Source organism: Mytilus trossulus, chromosome 3 (assembly GCF_036588685.1).
Source record: "Mytilus trossulus isolate FHL-02 chromosome 3, PNRI_Mtr1.1.1.hap1, whole genome shotgun sequence".
Taxonomy (NCBI): Eukaryota; Metazoa; Mollusca; class Bivalvia; order Mytilida; family Mytilidae; genus Mytilus; species Mytilus trossulus.
The window spans coordinates 44896366-44919351 of NC_086375.1; the positions used below are offsets into that span (position 1 = coordinate 44896366).

At 29.4% G+C, this 22986-nt stretch overlaps 2 protein-coding genes across 3 annotated transcripts in view; one reads left to right on the forward strand and one right to left on the reverse strand.

Moving 5' to 3' along the window:
- The window catches only part of LOC134711592 (UDP-glucose:glycoprotein glucosyltransferase 1-like), a 53779-nt gene extending 48016 nt beyond the window's left edge, over positions 1–5763 (forward strand). Inside the window, exons 40-41 of the mRNA XM_063572280.1 lie at positions 2476–2644; positions 3058–5763. Of these exons, the coding sequence (XP_063428350.1) occupies positions 2476–2644; positions 3058–3089 (201 nt within the window). The 3' untranslated portion in view covers positions 3090–5763. The remainder of the gene's footprint in view (positions 1–2475; positions 2645–3057) is intronic.
- A 1881-nt stretch (positions 5764–7644) lies between these two features.
- LOC134711594 (transcriptional coactivator YAP1-A-like) overlaps positions 7645–22986 on the reverse strand; it is a 29159-nt gene continuing 13817 nt past the window's right edge. The window contains exons 2-7 of one of the 2 annotated variants that reach the window (XM_063572281.1): positions 16126–16358; positions 15509–15660; positions 14277–14421; positions 13445–13534; positions 12941–13038; positions 7645–12051 (exon numbers count right to left, since the gene is read on the reverse strand). In XM_063572281.1, coding sequence (XP_063428351.1) covers positions 11971–12051; positions 12941–13038; positions 13445–13534; positions 14277–14421; positions 15509–15660; positions 16126–16358 — 799 coding nt within the window. In that variant the 3' untranslated portion in view covers positions 7645–11970. The remainder of the gene's footprint in view (positions 12052–12940; positions 13039–13444; positions 13535–14276; positions 14422–15508; positions 15661–16125; positions 16359–22986) is intronic. The other variant, XM_063572282.1, reaches the window with a different exon arrangement.

Here is a 22986-nt window from a genome sequence, read left to right on the forward strand (position 1 = left end):
TGCTGCCCCTGAATCGGTAATTTTAAGGAAATTTTGCTGTTTTTGGTTATTATCTTAAATTTTATTATAGATAGAGATAAACTGTAAACAGCAATTATGTTCAGCAAAGTAAGATTTACAAATAAGTCAACATGACCGAAATTGTCAATTGACCCCCTAAGGAGTTATTATCCTTTATAGTCAATTTTTAACAATTTTCATAAAATTTGTAAATTTTTATTAACATTTTCCACTGAAACTACTGGGCCAAGTTCATTATAGATAGAGATAAATGTAAGCAGCAAGACTAGTAAAGTAAGATTTACAAACACATCACCATCACCAAAACATAATTTTGTCATGAATCCATCTGCTTCCTTTGTTTAATATTCACATAGACCAAGGTGAGCGACACAGGCTCTTTGGAGCCTCTAGTTTTGTTGTAAATATTATAAAAAGATATCAACATTCAATAGGCTTCTTTCCCCTTACTTATATTCCCTATCGAAAAATGTTCGTTGTTAGAATAAAGTACAAAGAACTTCTGAAGGATTTGCCTTCAACTGCAATTATATTGTATGCTGGCGAAACAAAACTATCCATAGCCGCTGCATGTTTATGCACCTGTCCTGAATGATCCAGGGGCCTGTCGTTCAGCAGTTATCGTTTTTTGATGTTGTTCATTGATATTTTATATATTGATATTTATATTTGATATATAAATTAGATTGTTGGTTTTCCTGTTCGAATTGTGTATGCTAATAATTTTGGGATCCTTTTTAGCTTGCTGTTTGGTCTGTATCAAAGCCCTGTGTAAAAGGCTGTACTTTGACCTGTGTTTATTATTATTAGGTTGAGAACAACCCTCCCTCAGACAAGGGGTCATTTAACTGATGTAGAAAAGAAAATAAAAATACCAAGGATTTGTATAGTTATTCTATACAAAACATTTGAAAACTTAGAATTTTGTACTCAAACAAAGGAGAGTTACATCAAATTTTAAACAATTTTTTCTAAAAAAGGGGTCCACTTATTTTGAATAATTTTAAACTGTAAAAAGTAAATAACTTGTTAAAGTCCAGGAATATTACAAAAATTCTTTGGCATGTTTTGACCATTTAAGACCAGATAGATATATAGTTTTTTTCAGAAAATATGAGCCCTTTTGTACAAACAAATATATTATAAATTATATTGAGCCCTCATAAAACATGTAAAAGGGATACTTATAACATTAAGAGGTTGCCCCCAAACTGATTATGAATTGGATGGAGAATTGTCTCATTGTCTGTCACACATACATGGACCAGATTTAATTATTTCTTGGTGAACAGGGAAAAAATACTTCAGAAATTAAAGAAATGTCAAAGTACAAGTGATAAATCAAGTTTTAATACTGTCAAAACCTACTATTTTATGTTTACAAAAAAAATATAATCGCTCGCCTTTACTTTTCAAGCTTCGCCTCAAAATTTTTCAAATTAAATATTTTTTTATTAAAATTTTCAAATCGCTCGCTCGCCCCAAATTTTGGAGTCAAAAATCTGTAGAACAAGAAATTAAATTAGTGTGGCCTTATCTTTTATAACAAAAAAGTTATGTCTTTCTTTCCAAAAAGAAATTACAGCCACAAATCTGAATTTTGAGCAAATATACAAAATTTCAACCTCAGTTTACTCAAAAAGTAGCACATGAGGGTATATTTTTTTTATTACATATTTGATTTAATCAGGTAAAAAATAGCCTATATGAAAATTTCACGAACTTGTAAATACAGGATCAAAACTGTATTGTATGCCCTTAAGCTTTAGGTTTTAATCAATAAATGATGTCCTGCACTTTATTTTTATTTACCTTAGTTTTAATTTAGATAACATGTGTCTGAGACCAATGCCTTGTTTTTCCAAACAATCGTATTAAAGAGTCTTGAAAAGAACAGCACAAAAAAATGAGAAATAAAGTCTATAGGTCCACATACAATCGTAAACAATAGTTAGCTATCTTTGCCTTACCCTCTTATAAATCTTAAATGAGTCTAGAAAAGCAGTATTTAGGAATTCATCATAGACTATCAAAGAAATTTATATGCCTTCAACACTGAATTTCCTAAAATAACAGAATACTGGTATTCATTATTATTTGTTGGATACCAATTTTCGAGGTTTTCGTGGGTACAGGTAAACCACGAATTCAAATGTTCCACGAATATCATAATTTCAATAGGCTATGTATACAGAGAATGGCAAAACCACGAAATCAAAAATCCTTGAATATGCAAGTTTTCAACAATCCACGAAAATTGATACCCACGAATATAAATGAATCTACAGTATTAGTCTTGCATGACTCGTAACGTTGGAATGCCCTAAAGCTTGGTATTATAGTTGACTTTTAGAGGGTGTGTAACAAATTGAGAAAGAATTTGTCTGCAAAGTATTGGTCAATTCTTTATATATTAAGATGAATACAATGAACAGGGTTATGATTCTATTTCAGTGCAATAATCCATTAACCAAAGAGCCAAAATTAAAAGCAGCTTTAAGAATAGCACCAGAATGGAAAGATTATGATTATGAAATAAAAGTTTTATGGGATAAAATATATGGTACAAATACAAGAAATCAACTAGAATATGAAGCACCAAATGTAGATACTAAAGAAATAGGTAAGTGAAATATAACATTAACTGGAGAGGGAAAAATGATAAGGATGTAACATATTTTAGTGTGTTTCTCAGATACTGTAGTTAAGAATTGTGCTTACATTTTAGGTACCCTTTTGTATTGCAGTCGCTATCTTTGTGATGTACGATTATGTTATTGAATTGAAAGTTGTAATGGAAGACATATTTATATCTATAACGCCTTATCTAAACTTATGATCACAATGAACAATACAAAATGCAACACACAAATCAACAACTATAAACAAAAGTTTAATTCATGTGGTGTAATGGAGTAAGTATTTGTTTGCAGTCAGGTATACTTTTGACAGTTCTGTCAATCGTTTTATTGAAAATTTTACAAAACGTTTTTTATTTAACGATCTATTTAATGTGTTTTCCTTTTTCTTTTCCAGGTGCCAAATTAGGTCTCCATGACGAGTTATAACGACTACTTAATAACTAGTTTTAAATTTGACAGTTGAATCTTCAGATTTTAGTTATACATATATGTAAATCTATACTAATTTATCATTCTGAATTTTTATTGTTTGCATTTATTGTTTGTTCTTAACAGGAAAAAATAATTGTAAAACAATTGTTAAGTTCCACAAGGGACCATATGACCAATATTTAAGATAAATCATGTGTTTAAGTTGTTATTGGAGGTTACTGAATAACTTTGTTAGTATTTTTTTCTGAATGAGCTGGACTTTTCACAATACTAATGTTCAATTGATGTTTTTTGTTTCAATTATTGTAATACCCTGTGAACAGAATTATTATTTTGCAAATCATGATGTTCCTCAAACAAAATATGCACCAATACATTAAAGAAATACTTAATTTGGTATTAAAGTAAACTTCTGGGTTTAGTTCTCTGTGTATCAAAAGTAAGACTCGAAACTAATAGAAAACTTAGATTGTTGTATCTCTACTGATAAGAGCAAGTGTATTGCCACCTGGAAAATTAAATCATGGAAAATATCAGTTATTCATAATAATATTGCTGAATCATTTATCTAAACAAAAACCCAAAATCTTTATTTCTTTTCCAAATGAGAAATAAAACCTCTTGAATTCTTGTTATGTAAACATTTGATTTAAGTGTTATGATAACGATTAATACAAAAATTGATTGTAAATTGTACTGTTAAGTGCTGAACATTTTCTTATTATTTTTGAATGATTGTTTGTGACAACGTCATAGGTTTTTACTTCTTAAATCCTCTCAGTTTTTATCACATAATTATTCACAAAATACTTTATATTTTGTTGCTAACTAGTGTTAGTATTTAGAAGTCACATTTCAACATTTTACCTTAATACAACAAAATGCAGTACAGTAATTGAATCTGATTTATTAGACAATCGTAGTGTTGATGATATTTACAAAATTTGTCAATTGGAAATTGATGTTTATCAACGAACAATACTTTCCTGACTCAGGTTTAAGATTCATATGCATCTAATTTAAAGAATAATCATAAGACATTATTATATGTGAAGATTAAAATCTAGATATATGTAGGATACTGGAACAGGTTGATCTCAGTTGTACTTTTGGACATGTGGATAGGTAGTGGGGTAGTTATCTTTTTTCTCATATATATATATATATATAATGTTAGCTATGTATAAATGCTTTGGATGAAAATTGTAATGTAAGGTGAATCATTGTTTATATGTGTCTATCTTCTGAAACTTTTAAAGTATTCATATATGGCTTATATTTTAGCTACTTAATTTCTGTAACATTAACCTGACTGGTATTGAAACATAACTTATTAGTTTGATCACTGAGATTTTTCAAAAAAGGACACATATAAATGCTGTTATTATATTGGTTAATTTGCAGCACAAGGTAATATTTTATGTACGTTTTCAACAGGTCTTCCAGTAGGTAGATTAAACTCACAATGTCACATATTGTCTTATTGCATTTACTTTACTTGTTAAAGTAAGTTAATGTTAATACTGCCAGGAAAGATGCAGCACACAAGAATTTTGGGGAAATAACAAACATGACTAGGTTATAGCTCTTGGAAAATGAGACAATTTTTAGAGGGACCTATGTCTATTTTTTAATTTCACTGAATTTTATGTGCCAGTTGATAATGGTGTTTACCTCTAAGTTTTTATCATCATACTATAAAAAAATTGGCATAATGCAGGTAAGCAAAGACATTAGGTAAACAATCTATAACCAAGTGCTAGAAATATACTTTGACTCTACTTGTTTGAAGTTGTCTTTTAAAAAAAAATCCAAAATTTTTATTGATGCGCACAATTTTTAAGTATCTTCTCTTATAGAATATCTGAAATAAATATTAGAATAGGCTTGCTAAATTCATATTTATTTGTTTACACTCTTAATTTTGTATTGTAATCAGTTTGCGATAATGTTAAGTGTATGTACACTCTGAATGATAAGAAAACAGTGATATTGTATTTTATTTTTAGTATTTGTTTTATTTTGTTATCTTATATATCAATTTAAATTTACCTATAAAATTGTATTTAACTTTTTTTTAATCTAAACAACCTCATGCTACAATGTTGATACTTAAACGATGAGTGAAGAAAAGTTATAAAGTGCAATTGACATTGGAATTCCATTTATCTTTCTTCCTTTTTTGGGGGGAGGGAGTAAAAAATCATTTTCTCATTAAATCACATTGAAATAGAGAAAACAACTTTTTATCTTTGACTTGTTTACATAGGTTATACCCATTTTCTGTTGATCTTCTAGTTGCTTAATATATATATATTATATTGTGTCATCATCATAAGGTATTGATTTTTAGGTGAATGTTGAGTGATTTGTATGAGTGAGTGAAATGAATGCCACTTGTTCTGTGTGGATTACCAAAGAGTTGGTATTATTGTATGTTATTTCAAAAATCATAAGAGTAATTGTATTATGATTGATCTCCATTCCAAGTGTCATACACCTTTATCTGTATATGTATGAACTAACTTTAGCACAGTCAGGTAAATATGATAAAGGAAGATAGAGAGTTTGTTTCATCTTTACAGGTACATGTAGTGTAATTATGAATACATGTATTAAAGACTGAGTCATTGTTAAATCATTTTCCAATTAAAAAATTAAAATATCAGTATCCTTTCCTTATCCCCATCATCCCCAGTGGGACATAAGGCCACAACAAACTGCAGCCACTTCTCTCTGTTGTTAGTATCAGTATATGTTGTGTTTTTGATGTCTTATATTATTATTTGGCCACATCTACTCAGTGGTGGACAATTGAATGCAACTTTTGCATAATTTACATATTTATAGGTCAATTTATATAACTATGCTTCTTAAAACTTACCTTGGAAAATACCAAATGGAGAATCATAACTCAAAAGTTGAAGAGAAACCGACAATATTACGGCATAAATGATAAATAAAAAACAAACAACTGTCTACAAAACATGACACAAACATCAAACAAAAGCCACATAAATTCCTCCAAAAACCAGGGGAGACATCTAGTGCTTTAGAATGGTGAGCATATCTTGCTTCATATGGGGCACCCTTCATGTTGCTTATGGTAAGTACAAATTCAGTGACCAGTCTCATTTAGCTGTCATAATTGAGGAGAAAAGGACTAGAATGGCAACAACAATTAAAACATGAGATGCTATGCCACAACGGTTAACCAACTCATAATGGAATCTGTTATACTTTCCAGAGGAATTACTTCAACTTAACCAATAATAATTATGGTCTAATATCATCCATATAGGCAGGAACCCTTTATTTAGGAAATCATGATTGGGAAGGCAAGCCTTGGAATATTCTTTCAACTGGAATTTACTTTTTATATAAGCAGGTGCTCCTGGAAATTTGCAATATAGAAACTGAAATGTCATATTAGAAAAGCTGGAATCAGCTCAACCTTACGATTTTGCAATTGGCAATTTCTAGATGCACATCAAGATATAATGCAGACCTAACTGTATCTTTGGTATCCTTCATTTGTGATTGGATAAATGAGTTCAAAATAGTCACCAAATTTTTAGTGAACTGTTAGGTGAAAGGATGAATTGCTGTTTAACCAGGATCAGTGGTAAATTAACTGCATATCCTGGATGAGAACATGTTATGAACTCTACTTAGTACCAAACCAACACCCTTAGGCAGATTGTGTACATGCTGGTTCACAAGGAAAGAGTCTGCAATGTCTTCATGCATGAAGACATGTCTCATTACCCAGACATATTTTTCTAAATCTGAGCCTACTCATCTTTGCTCTTTTTCTTTAGTGTTTAGTACTGAGCAAAGAACAGCAAATTCCAATTTTACACACTTTAGTTTGACCCTGCCACAGGACAAATCTACAACCTTCTTCAGATTTTGTGAACAAGCTACCAAAAGACAACAGGCAGTTTTCAGTAAGAGGACATAATCTGTATAGCAGAACATGAAGTTAAAAGGATAATGGTAACTGATTTTCTTTTTTGTATGATGATTTTGGACAGATTTTGTTGAAACACTCTTAACTTATTGCCTTGAAGTAGATAGGAGTGGCTTTTCCTTTGTTCTATTCCAAATTAATAAACCATCTGAAAAACTTTTTAAAACAATAAAATAGTCCTCCTTAAACTTCTGTTAAGGGCAGTCTTAAACTGGCAGTGTGGTGAGTTTTTTGCTTTGTGTTGAGATAGATCTCACTGACTTTGAGATGAAGAACAGCAATAAAAGCACTGTTCTTTTGCTTTTTGTATGTTTTTTGGTTGTGCATTCACGGATTGTGAGTCATGGATGAATACCCCATATCTTAGTTTTTTCTACTACACCAAATGAGTATGAGAATGCTAAATCAAATGAAATGGTGCTATTTTTGTACAAATGAAGATAAATAACAGACTGAAATTTAAATTCAATAAAAATATGTGAATCTTCACTTCTTTTATATTCTGAAAAAGGCTAGGCAAATATAATACATGTAGCATTTCTTCAGTTAAACCACAGGAATCAGAAACAAAGACAATTCAAGTTTATTTACTATTTTTATTTGATTTTTTTGATTTTTTATTTACAATATAAGTACCCAGGCTTAAGGTACATATATAACAATTTTCTCACTTTTTTTTACAAATTTAAAATCTCCATGCCTTTTCTTTTTATTGAGATCATATGTACAATGTTGAACTTGCTATGCATAAGTTGAAGTATCGAAAAATGTTCATGGTATTCAATGCATGAGGAAGTGAAATATAAAAATGTCTATAAACTTACAAAAATAACTGAACATTACAAAACGGTTTGTACTGATCAACTCTAAAACAGAATGAGATGAATTAATAAATGTTGAATGTTGTGTCTTAGAACTGGTTTACTGTTTCTGTTGATGTCCAGTTTCAGTTAAATCCCAATATTAATGTGTGATTTTTCTTTTTTTATACTGTATACATAACACATTTAATTTTAATTGATATAGGTAAAGTCTGACAGACTTTATTTAAACTATGTCCAAATCAACAGTGAGTAATTTGCTTGCATATTTTTTTCTACACATATCTCGATTCGTCTGTGAAATTATCCCCCTTACAGCCTTTTTATACTCATAAATACAAGATTTTGTAGGAAATTGTGGATATGATTTTATGAATTATAAGAGAATTAAAGCCCTTATTTTACACCAAGTCCAACATTTAGTGTGAAGGTGTAAAGATGATTTTCAGAATTTTTCTCAGATGATAAAAGCCCTTTTCATACCATTAAATCAAACATTTAGTGTGAAGGTGTAGATATGACTTTCTGAAATGATAAAAGGAAACCAAAACTTCATCATATTTCTTCGTAAATATCAATATTGCTTTATACTTTAATAGTTTTATGGTGGTTTTTTTTACTAACTTATATTGGTCACATAAAAGAAATTTCGAAACTCTATAGATTTTTGATTTTGATGTCTAAGATCTGACTTCACTATTTTAGAGTTGATCCTAGAATTTGAAATAAAACTGAACTAAATGATTCTTATACAAATGAAACAAATTATAAAATTATACTACACAAATATCAAATGAAAATCAATACTAACTGTACACATAGAAATCTAAAATAAATCTAGCACTTGTCTAAGGTTGAGTTAACACAAAATAAAACCTGTGCATCTTTTAAATATTTATCAACTTTTGTGGCATTAAAATTTAAGAAAACACCCAACCAAATTATACATAGTTAGCTCTATAAATGAGCAACTAAAAGTTTGAAAATACTATTAACATATAAAATTTTAGCACCACAAAAATGCACATTAGTTGAGGGGGAAAATAAATCTTATCTAATAAAAAATAAAATATCTATTGTAACACATCCTCAATGCAAGTAATAATAATATATGCAAGTTATTTACTATCTGACCTTATGGCAGATTTAAATATAGTCATGACAACCACAAGTCAACAAACAGCAACAAATTGTTTGTGTATGACAGTTGTTTCAACCTTGTGAGAAAAATTGTGTCGAGGGTCTCAGTGGGGAATTTATAATTAATTTCCCTGATTCTCTTCAAAACTTTGTTGAATTATCATATAAATGCCACAGTAAACCTTTCTAAGGTTTTTTTTTCTTCCCAAAGAGACCCTTTTAACTTGGACATTGGAATGTAAATTTTGCTCATATCATAACTGCCTTTAATCAAATATAAAAAATATCAATTCCAAATTAAGAATATTTTTATCAAAATGGTGATCGTATCAAAATAAATTTTTGTCACACAAATTCAACAAATTTGGAATTACACAATACAACAAAAGTTTAAATGAGTTCTCCTGTGAACAACAGTGAGCTGCTATTTGAAAACTGACCGTTGAACTCAATATTTTACATAAGCTGCAGTAAAAAAATCTTGTATTCAGCCTCTTGCCAGCAAGCATTAAAATACATGAGGTAAAAATTGCAAAGATCTCCGACAAAAATCACAGGTTTAATATACGAATATCACACATGAGTTGCTAAGGCAACTATTAAAAGCAACAACTTTGAAAATTAAAAATATAGACTCTGAAATAATTTTTTAGTATGTTTTGTAACTGAAAATTGCTTAAAATTCTGGGCCATTTTCAAATAATCTAAATAAAACATACAAGAGGTTTTAAAATGTTTTAAAAATTAAATGACCCAAACTGTTAGTTAACACATTACAATAACATTTGAAACTCTATATTCAATCCAGTATTAAAACCTTCTAAATATAGTATATTTTACAACCTTCAAATATATTTTTTTCTTACATTTTCATACTAGATATTAATATCTAAATTTTCTATCTATTTAAAACTTGTGATTATAAATGATAGAAATATAAAGTTTTCTTTAATACATACTTTTAATAACATACCTATTCAATTTTGTGGACCAACAAAATCTAATCTTAAGATGTTTAACTGGTAAAAATTAAAGGCATTTCTTGATTTTGCATATCTGCAGACTATTTCAATCAAATTCGTCTGAAAGAATTAAAATAAAGATTTCTTAACTTCTTCCCTTTTTATTTCTTAATTTTTCTCTTTTTAATTCGATGTTTGAATGTTTCTGTAAAAGGCTATATAAACTTCATTTTAGCTACACATTTTTTTTTTAAATCAGTAAAACAACTTAAAATTAATTTCAATTGGTCCTCCAATTTCTATATAATTTTTGTCCATTCTACTTTTTGAACATATAAATAAATACAACTGGAGTATATTGCATAGATTGGAAAAATAATAATATATACTTTGTATTTATATTTAATATGCATGTACACAATGACATTTTACTGACGTTAGTTAAGAGATAAGCTTTCACAAAGGGGTTAAAAAATAACCAGCCTGATTAAAACAAACTTTCAGTGTCTTTCTACTGCAGCATAAACATTAAAGGTATCCAAATCATTGGTTACAAGTGTACTAAATTCTACTAGCAAATCACAGTCAACTTTTTGTTAATGTTTTTTTTTTTATTTCATGGACAAATTATTTGGAAATTTCAAGCATAAACTGAAATTGTTTAGCTTATTCTTAAAATCAAAGGCAAGTAAAAATAAACTTTAAATCCTGATTTTGAACATTTTTAACTTTTTAAAACCTCATGATGTATATATAATATATATTATTCAACATTAATAATATTGTTGTCTCCATATTATCTGATCATTGGTATCATTTCACCTTGACATTCAAGTTAACCTTTGACTGAATTTTCTTAAACATTCATGCCACATTTGAGTAAATTAAGACAAAGACAAATCTTGTTTTAATCAGACAAAAACAACTATCAGCAAATCTTTTTCCACAACAAATAAAAAGAGATTTCTCAAATTAATAAGATTTACTAAAAGAAAAAGAATAAAGATAGATAAAAGCTGGAAACTGTAATAATATAACTAAAAACTTCATTATCTTTTACAAAAAGTAAAAGAAGTCATAAACTGCAATTACCAAAGTACTAATAAATACACAATAGTCTAGGAAAGTCTACAAGATACTTAGAACTGAATGTGTAGTACAACAAATAACTTGTTTCTGCTGCTTATCAACAAAACATGAACAAGATAGAAAACAAAATGGAGGTAAAGCCGCTGTTTGACGGAAGATATCATTGCACAACTTATTATATCAAAAGCGACTCTACCTTTCACTAAATACTCAAATTTTGATTGACTATGAAATAATGATACAACGTAAATGACTTTTTTTTGTGTATGTATATGTGTATAACTCCATGATTAATGGTGTGTATGTATATTTCATGATATATGTCAATACAAAATTTTTTTGTAATTTTTCCCTGATATTCTATAAAAAAAATCCTACTGGAAAAATAATTATTTATTAAATATTTATAAACAAACAAAAATCTCCCCACATGGGAAAATATGACAACAACATTTACCATTGCAACATGGAATATATCAAGTATTTTGTCAACAATGACCTGGATCATCAAAGTGTTTCGAAAAGATGACTTTTACCATATATTTTACAAGCTCTCATCTGACAATGATAATGAAATTTGATTCTAATTAATAAGAGCTATAAGAAACTGTTCTCCATATTCCCATGAAATGAGGAAGTATAGAAAGAGTGATATGTTTTTCTTTTTATATTTTCCCTGCATATTCTTTGGCAATCCATCACATTTTTAATTCATCTTTTCTGTGAGTCCATTCCCAGTATGTTTCCTTTTTTTTCTCAGTTCGACCTGAGATTCTTCTTTTGAAAACATTTTGATGATCGAAATAAAACTACATTGGTAAAATGAGAAGAACACTTTACACATGATGGCTGAAATGTGGTCAATGAACTTTGATCTTTGGCATTCGACCTCATAACCATGTTAACAGGCCATTGTCATCTTTATTTAAAACGTCCATTTCATTTAAATTTAAGTCCCCTGATAAGTCCTCCTGGAAAAAAAAACCAACATTACAAAATAACAGTATAAAACTAGGTTCACTATTTTTTGTCAAAACTCAATCAAGTGTAGGACATCAATATTATTCAGCAATATCGTGTAATTTTCATGTTTGCTGTTTGTGTCAACACCTCTTTAGATATTTAAGTCTTTAAATTCTCAGAAGTTTTTCTAAAATAAAATTCTTACAACCCTAGTATTTATTTATCTAAGAAAGTGGATAAATCCTACATTATATACATACAAAACAAAACATGAAATAAGTGTAAAAATTTCAATGTTATGTCCATGACTGTATTCAAAATTATCATCAGCACTAGTTGCAGTGTTCTGTGTATTAATTATCGATAGTCAGCAATATGATTTTATTTGTGGAATTATTGTGCCTCAACTCAAGAATTGAAAATCTTTTCCATCAAGAGACAGATATTTACTTCAATGAACTTGTCTGTCTGTCTCATTTATATTTACCATTGTCTCCTTCAATGTAAATTTACCGTGTCTATGTTAAAAAATGTCTACATATACTTTCATGTATTATTTTGTGTTTGTTGAGGTGTTTTTTTCAACATCTGCTTTGATCATGCTGATAAGCAGAATCTAGATGGTATCATGTTTTATTGTTTCTTTGTATATGGTCTAGAAAGTGCAGAAGGGGTGAGGTTTGTGCAAACATAAAACAGTTTTTAACTCCATCCCTTTTTTTGCCTGTATCAAGTCTATCTTAATCATGTGACATGAGGTGCTGCTGTCTGTTGTTTTTGTTTGTACATATATTTTCGGAGGATTTGAGTGTTGGAGCCAGTTGTGGTGTGTGTGTTGTACTATGCAAAATTATTGGTGATTCTTGCTATCCCTGATGTGAATTATATAATAATTACCTGTAAACTTGGCACTAAATTATCACTATCCATGTTGCTGGTATCATCTGTACTTAGGCTTCCAATGTCCATTCCTCCAAAATCATTAAATCTGTGGCCTGTTGAAAAGTTTAAAAAGAATAAATAATATCAAAACACCAAATTTGAATTGTTTTACATTCTAATGTGAAAACACTATTCTATTTTTAAATAGTTTATTATGATTTGCCCTCTAAATATGTAATCAGTCAATTGGTATTTGCATCAGTGAAATCTTGGATACCCATTTAAAAAGTAAACAAAAGCTGCCAAAAGAACCTATATGCAATGATTTTAACGAATCTCAAAACTCTTTGCGTGTTCATTTAATAATAGGAAGGACACAAGGACAGGCATGCAGGATCATACTGATTTAAACATGGCAAAAGAGTCACCATGTGCTAACATGCAATCAGTAGATATTTAAAAGCATCATACAAGCAATAATTAAAACTAATTTTTCTGATAAAAATATAATGCTCGTACTTGAGTCTGATGAGTCCATTTCATCAACGTTACTCAGGAAATCTTCAGGTGTTCTGGGTAAACTATAGCTGGTCCCTGTGCCCATTCCACCTTCAATATAAAAATAGAACACTTTTATTTCTTTTTTTCTTGCTACTTTTTCAAGTGTTGAGTGTATCTGTTTGATTCATTGTGCAAAATATTTTGTCTAAATTATATACGACAGAATAGTAACCACTTTATGTCCATTGTTAGGTTGCTGTCTCATTGACATTTATTCCATATCTCCTTTTATTCATATTCTAATGTGATGTGTTGCCTTACTTATATAGGCATTATATACAGACATGAATTAGTATAATACAAATTTAATGCTGTACAACTACAACTCTACTGGTCATGCCTTCAAACCACATGGTTTTGTTTGGTCAGTGAGTCAATCCAATGAAGATTTACTACACATTAAATGAAAACATTTTCATGTTACTCTTAGTTCCAAGTAAAAGATGAGCAGCCCATACAATGTCATTATCCTTTAAAACAGTTAAATTGCTGTATTAAGTTTCTTAAGATAAGGTATCAATTCTTATTAATGTGCATGTTATAGAATGATATTTTGATCCAAGTTTACTTTAAAATGAGATAAATTGTTCAAGCAGCGCTGTGTTTTTGTACCAGTGAAATAAAATTTTAAAATCCACTTATTGTGTATTTAAGGAATTTGAAATAAGTTAAATACTTTTTTTAGTTTTGATATCATTTTTTTTAACCATGTATAAATTGAAATATTCAGTCTTTTAACAAAAGCTTTTTTGCAAAATTAAGAAATTAACAAATAATCCTGTGACCCTACCAACACCACTGTCTGTGCTAGCTTGTCTTGAGTGGTCAGACGAGGGGTTTTGACCTAAGAATGGGTCGGACTGTAATGGATCCTGCTTCAGATTGCTGTCCCCACTTTGTTGTAATTGCTGCATACGTGCTCTAAGGAGCATCTCCTAAAGGAAAATAGACATACATGTTAGTGTAACTGCTGCATACATGCTCAAAGGTTCATCTTAACAAACATATTGGTGAAATGACAATTTTCCAGCTAAGTTTGATTTTTTTTTATTTGTTATCAGTTTAAAACAAATAAAGCCTGCAAAACCTCTACGCTTTTTTGAAATCATTACTTTTTCTCCTTCTTTGTATCTGTGATTTTGTTTTTTATTATAACAATACAGTTGATGCAACATAGAAATGAAGAAAGACAGATGTGCAAAACAAATCTCCAGAAATGTTTTAATCTTATCGGTTTGTTTTGATAAAAGCAATGATGAAATATTGACTGAAAATTTATTTTTCTTTAAATGAGTAAAGTCAACAAATTATTCAAAATATTTGTAGAGAGACAGAGTAGTTAATTGACAGATATATATCTTATGTCTATAAATCTCCAATCTGAGTAGAAAATGACAGGTATATAGACACTGCTTTCTTTCTCACAACAAGCAACAAATACAAACTGTGAAGTAAAAGCATTTAAACTGCTATTAATCGAGCAACACTGACATCTTAAAACAATCAATGATTATAACTGAATCATCTCAAAATATAAATACAATTTCTGACTCAGAAATATGTCAAATTTATTTCCATATAGACCTTTTTAATGGTATCACTTACGAAGTGATACAATCATATTGTAACTTTGAGTTTTAAACAATGGTCCACGAATCTGTGTTGATTAATGTAAATATTGCTAATGCATACTTTATGAAATTGTGAATTGTCAAAAGATGACTAAAATGCATACTTAATTGATGCAACTTGGAGGAATTTTTACATCAGAATAAAACATATTTGATTAAATGCAGGATGAATTCAGTTGACTTTTTTTAATATTGAAAACTTGAATTTTTCAGTCTGTTGAAATAAATAAGCACAAAGTATATCTGCTCGATTCATATAAACTTGAAGGCCGAGCAGTGCCCTACATTACAATAGGTGTGTCATTTGTTCTTATCTTGAGAGTTGTCTCATTATCAATAATACCACATCTTCTTATTTTTATATTGCATAATAATTAAAGGTTTATTGTACCTGGCGATCTATTTCTTCCTGCCTCTTTCGCAGCTTTTCTTTTTCAGCTTGTAACTGTGTCATTTGTATTGTGGGACTGTATTTTGGTTGTGCTGATATTTGTGGTGGTGGTTGTAGTCTAACATCTTGCATTCTCTGAGCTGTGGTAAGAACTAAAACGAAAAAGTTTGTTACAATGACAATTATCTAACATCAAAATCATGTGTGCTGGTAGCAATTTATATCGTGCTCATTTTTTAATTTTTTGTTTTTGTTTAAAGTATACCTTTATATTCATATAAAGAAATGTTACGATTTGCAGGAAAACCAATAGACCTATTTGATGGATTGTCTTATCGCTACACTGCACTATGTTTTCAATTACTTCATGTCCTAAGCATGACTTTAAGGTCAGAGCCCTTATATCTATTTAAGAGGATGCTTAATGCTAAAATTCTGTTTGAAAATATTCTATCATAACAGAATTTGGTTAGGATTATTTAGGAACTCTGTGAAATGAACTACAACTGAGTCTATCATTGTTGATGAAAAAAAAAACATTTTTACTAAATGTAACTTTAGTTCAAACTTAGTAATAACTACAAAAGCATAATTCTAATAAAATAAAATGTAGTTACTTAATCTAGGATCCATCCAACTTGTATTCCGTTCCATATGGTTGATGTAATACATTTCCCCTTCAGGTGTGAAAGCTTGTTCCCAGCCTGGTGGAAGGGGCCCAATATTCTGTAGTGAGACGTTAGGGGAGTGTTGTGGTGGGGGTGGGGGAGCATTCTGTAGACCATTCAGGTTAGGCTGCTGATTTATTGTTTTTCTAGGGTCTATCCATGTAGTTGTCTGTAAAATATGACTGAAAGAGAAAAAAAAGTTTACTCAATAAGTTGGTACGAAAATTTAGCAAAAGCTATAATAATACTACATGTATGTACTGAAATGTGTGGCTCTCTTATAAATACTATAGATGTATGTGTGCATCCAATTCATTTAATGTCTGTACAGAAAAAATCAATGAAAATAAGTAGCTAAAAAATGTCAATGAATCTTAAGTACTAGTATATATATATACATTATATGTGCATGACTGATTGTAACACAGACGGGAGAACTTTTACCTGCCAACCCTTGCAACTAATTCATTATGAGGCTGAAGAAGTATAGCATAATATATTATTATGAACATGTAAAACAGGTGCTATATAGATACTTAACGATTACACAACAGGTGTTACAAAGGAAATTGTGTAACGTTCCATTAATCTTAACCTTGAACTAACATATTACTTATAGGGTTGATATTTACAGTAAAATCTAAGTAGATGTACAATTACATCTATAAATATATTTAAAACGAATGTTAGCCTTCAAACAAACATTGATTTATTATTACATGTAGCTTATAATATGCATTGACAGTGAAACTATACCAATGGGTCAAAATTTATTCTTGTACATTTAAACGTCATTGTTATTATATTGAAATCACTACATTACTTTACAAAAATAAACATTTCAGGTCATACTTTACTTTATTCTGTATAAGACGTCTGCTTGATAATTTGCATTGAATTTGCAAGGGCAGATTAGGAGCCCCTTTCCAAATTATATTATTTTGAACAGTAGAATAAAAGTGATGATAAAAAGCTGTTCTATCCTGGAGATGGTAGAAAGAAAGTCTATTTAAGTTATTTTATAGGTTAAAGTCTGAATAAAATATAAATTCCCCTGGGTTTCAAACCAGTTAATTCTATTCAGTATTGTGTTGAATTTTATTTCCTTAAACTGCTTTTTTTTTATGTCATTAACTATTTGGACTGCTTTTTCATAAATATCAACCTCATATCTCCAATAGTAATATTTTATAACTCAATTATAGCAACACAGGAAAAGCCCAAATATTTACACAATTTATCTATTTATTATTTGGTTAACCCATTGTAAACTGACATGTTAGAAACTGTTCATTTTCATCTCTTGCCAGATTTTCCCCAGTTTGATACAGAAAAAGCTTCTTTTATCAACACAAACACAGTGATTCGAAAATATGAACAGGCCTTAATGTATTTATAGAAAAAGGTCGAACCAATCTTCTTTACATCTCATTTCAAGTATATTTTATCGCAGGATTAGGTTTTGATGTAATATTTTCTTAAGTTTCACAATCAACTACATCAGGTGTTTGGAGACTTTCCAGTAGACAAAAATAAAGCCACCTTATTCTGATTAACTTCAGTTTAAAAAGATCAAATCCACTGTAGGAAACAAAAACAAACTCTTTAATCATCGTTAAATGTAAGTTATATAATTCTGAGAAGAAAATGATATTATAACACAAGCAGAAATACAAATATAAAGTTCACTTAGTAGCCTTAATTTGTACATGAAAAACACCCTACTAACTGTCCATACAACCCTTGAAAGTGGGTTTTCACAGAAATTGTTTTATAAAAGCAACAAATAAATGGGGAATATGTCCTATGGACACAGGTGATGCCCCTCCTTGCATCTCATATAAAGTTGTAAAGGGATGTAACTGAAGAACTGTAAAAGATTTTCCTCTAAATTCTGTGTTTGTGTGCAGTACGTTTTCTGATTATGCAGTGTTCTCCACATGGGCTAACAGCACCATGATACTATGCTGTTATCAATGTTGATTTTGTATTAGATTGTTTTCAAAGAACATCAATAATTAACTATCTATATTAATTATTTGATGCAAGGTACTGTTTGTGCTTGGTTTTATTTGTTTGTGTTATTGAGTAATGCATTATGTGCATATATGCTGAACATAGTTTACAGAAGTGCTGAGGTACCTACAGTTTATTCATAGAATATTTTCAAAGGAATGAAAAATCATATTTTACACCACAGTGATATTGTTTGCCTTAAATTAGTGGAGAATACAGGCTTTTTCCCCTGGAGAAAAATCCCAATTTGAAAAAAAAATGGCTTAAAATTATTCCCAAAAAGACAACTTTTTTCCCAAACAGTTCAGTCTCAGTATTAATTGTGTATGAATTCAAACTAAAAAACACTCATTTATACATTTTTCCATCCTAAAATGACTAAATGTGCAAACTTGAGGGTCTATCTATGTATCATTACTGACAAAAAGGAGTCTCATTCCAAAGCATGGTTTGATTCTTGAAAAGGGGTCTGCAAAAAGAAGTTTCAGTCAAATTCATGGTTTATTCTAAATTTCCCAATTTGATGAAAATTGTGCATATTTTCCCAATAAAAAAGGGTAGAGGTAGTTTTGAAAAAAGCCAACAATATCACTGCACCATCTTTTAACCTCACAAAAATAACAAATTAAAGCTCAAACTATACATGTACATGAATAAATAGATAAATAATTGATAAAACATTAATTACAAAAAGCCTAGTTTGACACATTGCAAAATATTCAATTATTATAAAGCAAGTAATTGAATACCCTATTTAATATGGTACCATTACACATTACTTTGGCTAAATCATCCTACTCATTATGATATAAAAATCAATTTGTTGTACCACCTGCAAAATTTAATTTTGCAACACAAAAAACAGACAACTGACAAAATATGATAGTAAAAATAGCACAAGTACCCATTAAGATGTTTACAAAAATATGAAATTGAAGATTTTATAACATTTATCATTTATGACACCCATATGCGGTTTACAGATAATAACCTATAACCATTAAAGTGCATCTGCCGTTGATGAAATGCACTTGATTAAGGGTGTGTATATAAACAGACAAGTGTAGGTGTATTTAAAGAAATTAAAGTATGGGTGGATCTTTTAAAATACATCATTTAGATGTTGTTCATCAAATTTGTAGAACAACAGACACATAAATTAAGCTGCTGACAGATCAAACAGTCAATTTCTATGGCTATATTGTGATTTACTGAACATGTATGCATATGAATATAATTTTCCAATTTGCATCAACTCAGTTCACAGCTAGCGTAAATGTGCCAAAAAGTAATCTCAGGATTCATACTGTAACTCCTGTTCATTTGTTAAATTACAAAATGTACGAGGGAACCAGACTGAAGATCCTGTTTATGTATACATTAGTTTTTTTTCAATGAAAACATATTTTATCGGCAAATATAATTTTTCGCCAATTATATGCAAATGACAACCTTGACATGCATTTTCTACAATGTATTAAAACATTTTATAATGTGTTGTGCATGATCATATATAAATAAAGAACAATGTTTTCCCTTCCTACCCACAGAGCATATCAGGAATGTGAAGTTTTTATACAGAACAATGCTAAGTATGTCAACTGTCCAGGAATAAGATTATTTTGTGGTCAATCCTTTACATTTTAGCATACTTAACACTTATTCATATGAAAAACAATTAATCAGCTATAGACCGTATCATTAACATAAGACATTGTATTGCAAAATGTGATTATATTTTTAGACTTTTAAAAAACCTGAACTTATATTTCTAAGAATCTAAAAAGTGACTTCCCGTAAATGTATTTTTTTTTGTATTGTTAGAAATAAAGAACAATTCTTTACTAGAATCTTTCTAAAACATTTTCATTGCTATTATCTTTTAGTAGCATATAGTTATTCATTCAATTCAAAATTAAATTTTCCTCTTTTTGCAGATACGAATATCTAATTATATATTTTTTTGTTTGTTAATTAAGATGTTATAAACATCCACCCATTCTAAACTGATTTTGTGCATGTTTACTACCAGTATATTATAACAATGCACCAGCATAAGTTTAAACAAAAACATTACAAATTTTATAAAACATTTCTGTCATAACAAAGGTGTTTTCTAACAGGATATAATTTAATTAATATAATTACATGTACATGTACTTTAATCAGAAGTAAACAAACAACAACAATATCAAATGAAATATCTTATCTAAAAACAATAGAATGACGTCAATAAATGTATATCGCATGCAAACTTTGAGCATCGAATAACTGTTTAAGGTTAGGTTTTAAACTGGATCTGTATTTAAGAACACATTTGATCAGATTTGATTCATTGCTCGTTGGAGGGTCACAGAGTATAACAAGATTACTGAAAAGCATCTGAATAGATAACCAAATGAATATAGACAGACAAGCACAATAAACTTTATAATGCAAGGGTAAAAACCGTAATTACAACCCCTTTTGTTGACCCGAGCAGGCTTTTAAAAATCAGCCCTCCTTGACTGTGAAACTTGACGCTGACTTTACAAATTGATCCCATCGTAAATGAATTGTTCATTGTTAGCAACTACTATTTTAACTTAAAGTTCGGTATGGTGGTCTCAAATTTGTAGGTCATTGACGTACAGTTAACTGTGTCATAACAAAACCTCTTGTCTGAGTATCTAGTAGTGTTTTTAGTTCTCACAAGAAAAGGTGTTTAGAATTTTAAATTTCAATTTACTTTTTCATAAATCAAATGATAGTTATATCAAATAAAAGACACCTTTCCAGATAAAAAGTCTGTTTATAACATAGTCTTAATACAGTGTGTTATTCGAGTGTATTGTGCATTATTAGGTCTATATACTGTGGATTCATTTATTTTAATGGGTACCAATTTTGTGGATTTAGGAAAACTTGCATGTTGGTGGATATTTAATTTCAAGGTCTTGCCAAAGTATGCATACAAGCTAAGCCTATCGAAAATTTTGTTGGTTTTCATTGAACATTATATTTCATGATTTACCTGCTCACAAGAAATCCATGAAAATTGGTATCCAACGAATAATAATGAATCCACAGTACAAATATATATCTTTGTATGTAGACCAGACTATTGTTCTTTCTTTTTTCTATTGTCTTATTAATCTCTTATAGTGTACTATGCTCCTTGCAAGCCCATTTAATGAAAATAAAACATTTTCTATATTCATGTGTGTTTCTTAATATTTCAATGTTGCCACCCTATTCAAATTTGAAACAATCTCTTCTTTATCTCTCCTTGTGAGCAATAAGTTACTCATTTATGAGTAGTTTCCAATCTAAGGTTATTGCAAGATATATAACCAACCTATATATAATGACTCAACACTTAAAAAAAAGTATATTATGTATGTCAACATTGCAATGGATTTTGTGAATGATTGCTTTTTTGCTTTTAAATTTCCATTACATATCAATCTTTCCCCCTTAATGTGACCTCTTTCAGAAACTGTTTGTAAAGTATGGTTTATCAATAAAATCAGTGCAAGTTAAGATCCCCAATACACCACCATGTTATTAAGCTCAGGTGAAATAGTTCTACAGCTGTTTGTTTTGGCATTATGCCATCCAGACATTATAGTTTGTTGTAAAGAGATGGATGTATCATTTCTCTTTTGTCCTGAAATTAATAATTCTATGTGGCAGTTTTCTGTTTGTATATTCCGCATGTACATGTATCCATTACAATTCTCTTAATCAAGATTCAAATGTTCACAAAGTAAAAGTGTTCAACTTAATTGAACTTAATCATCTTGTACATTGATCCATAATATTTCACTTTTAAAATGTACGGAAGAAAAATTTAGGTCAATAATTGATTAAAAAAAATATTGATACTTATTCACTTTTTTGTGTATATATTTAATGCCAGCCATAATATTCAATGGAAATAAATACATGACTCAGAAAGTTTTTATATTTTTAATATTGTATGCACAAGAAAAAAAAATTCACATAGCAAATCTGTACTATTTTGGTGATCTTTCCAAATATAGGTTATTATTTATAAAATGCCAGAAATAAATGTGGTGACATTTTGATAACATATATGTCATTGATCACCCAAACTGTACCTACTGATGACTAAAACAATAATAAATGTTGGCATTTGCATATACTTTTGGTTCCATTTTGGTCATACAGAGCTTTAACTGTTTTGGTTCTTATACATCCTTGGCTTTGAGCAATCCAGATGAAGGTTAATCAAGTAAAGTACTTCGGACACATACAATATATAGTGTCGTTTAATTTTTTATTGGTTTCAAAGGACATTTTCATCTTAAAAACCCTATTCATAATTATTACAAAGTTGGTAGTACCATTTTGAAATTTACTTTGTGGTGGCAATTAAAAGTTATTATAATTGTAATCCAAAATTGGGTAACACACAGCTTTTTCCAAACACTCTTGTATAAATTTAAGGTACCATAAATTCAGAAATGTTGGCCTACATGTACCAAAGGAATTGAATCGAGCAATAGACACAAATAAGGGATAGAAAAAATGCTAAAAAATTGTGAACTTGATTTGCACAAAATTAACGTATCCTATTGCATATTTTGCAATAATTTAAATATCTCAGAAATCTACAGCAATCTTTTCCATTACATGCCATCCTTAATCAAGCTTTTTTTATGAATTTTTTATTTGTATGTTTATTTAAAATTTCAATTTGCCCTTTAATTCTCATTATCAAAGTATTGATATCTGCCATATTTGACAACCTTGTCAAGGATGCAATTCCAAATTGAATCAATATGCAAA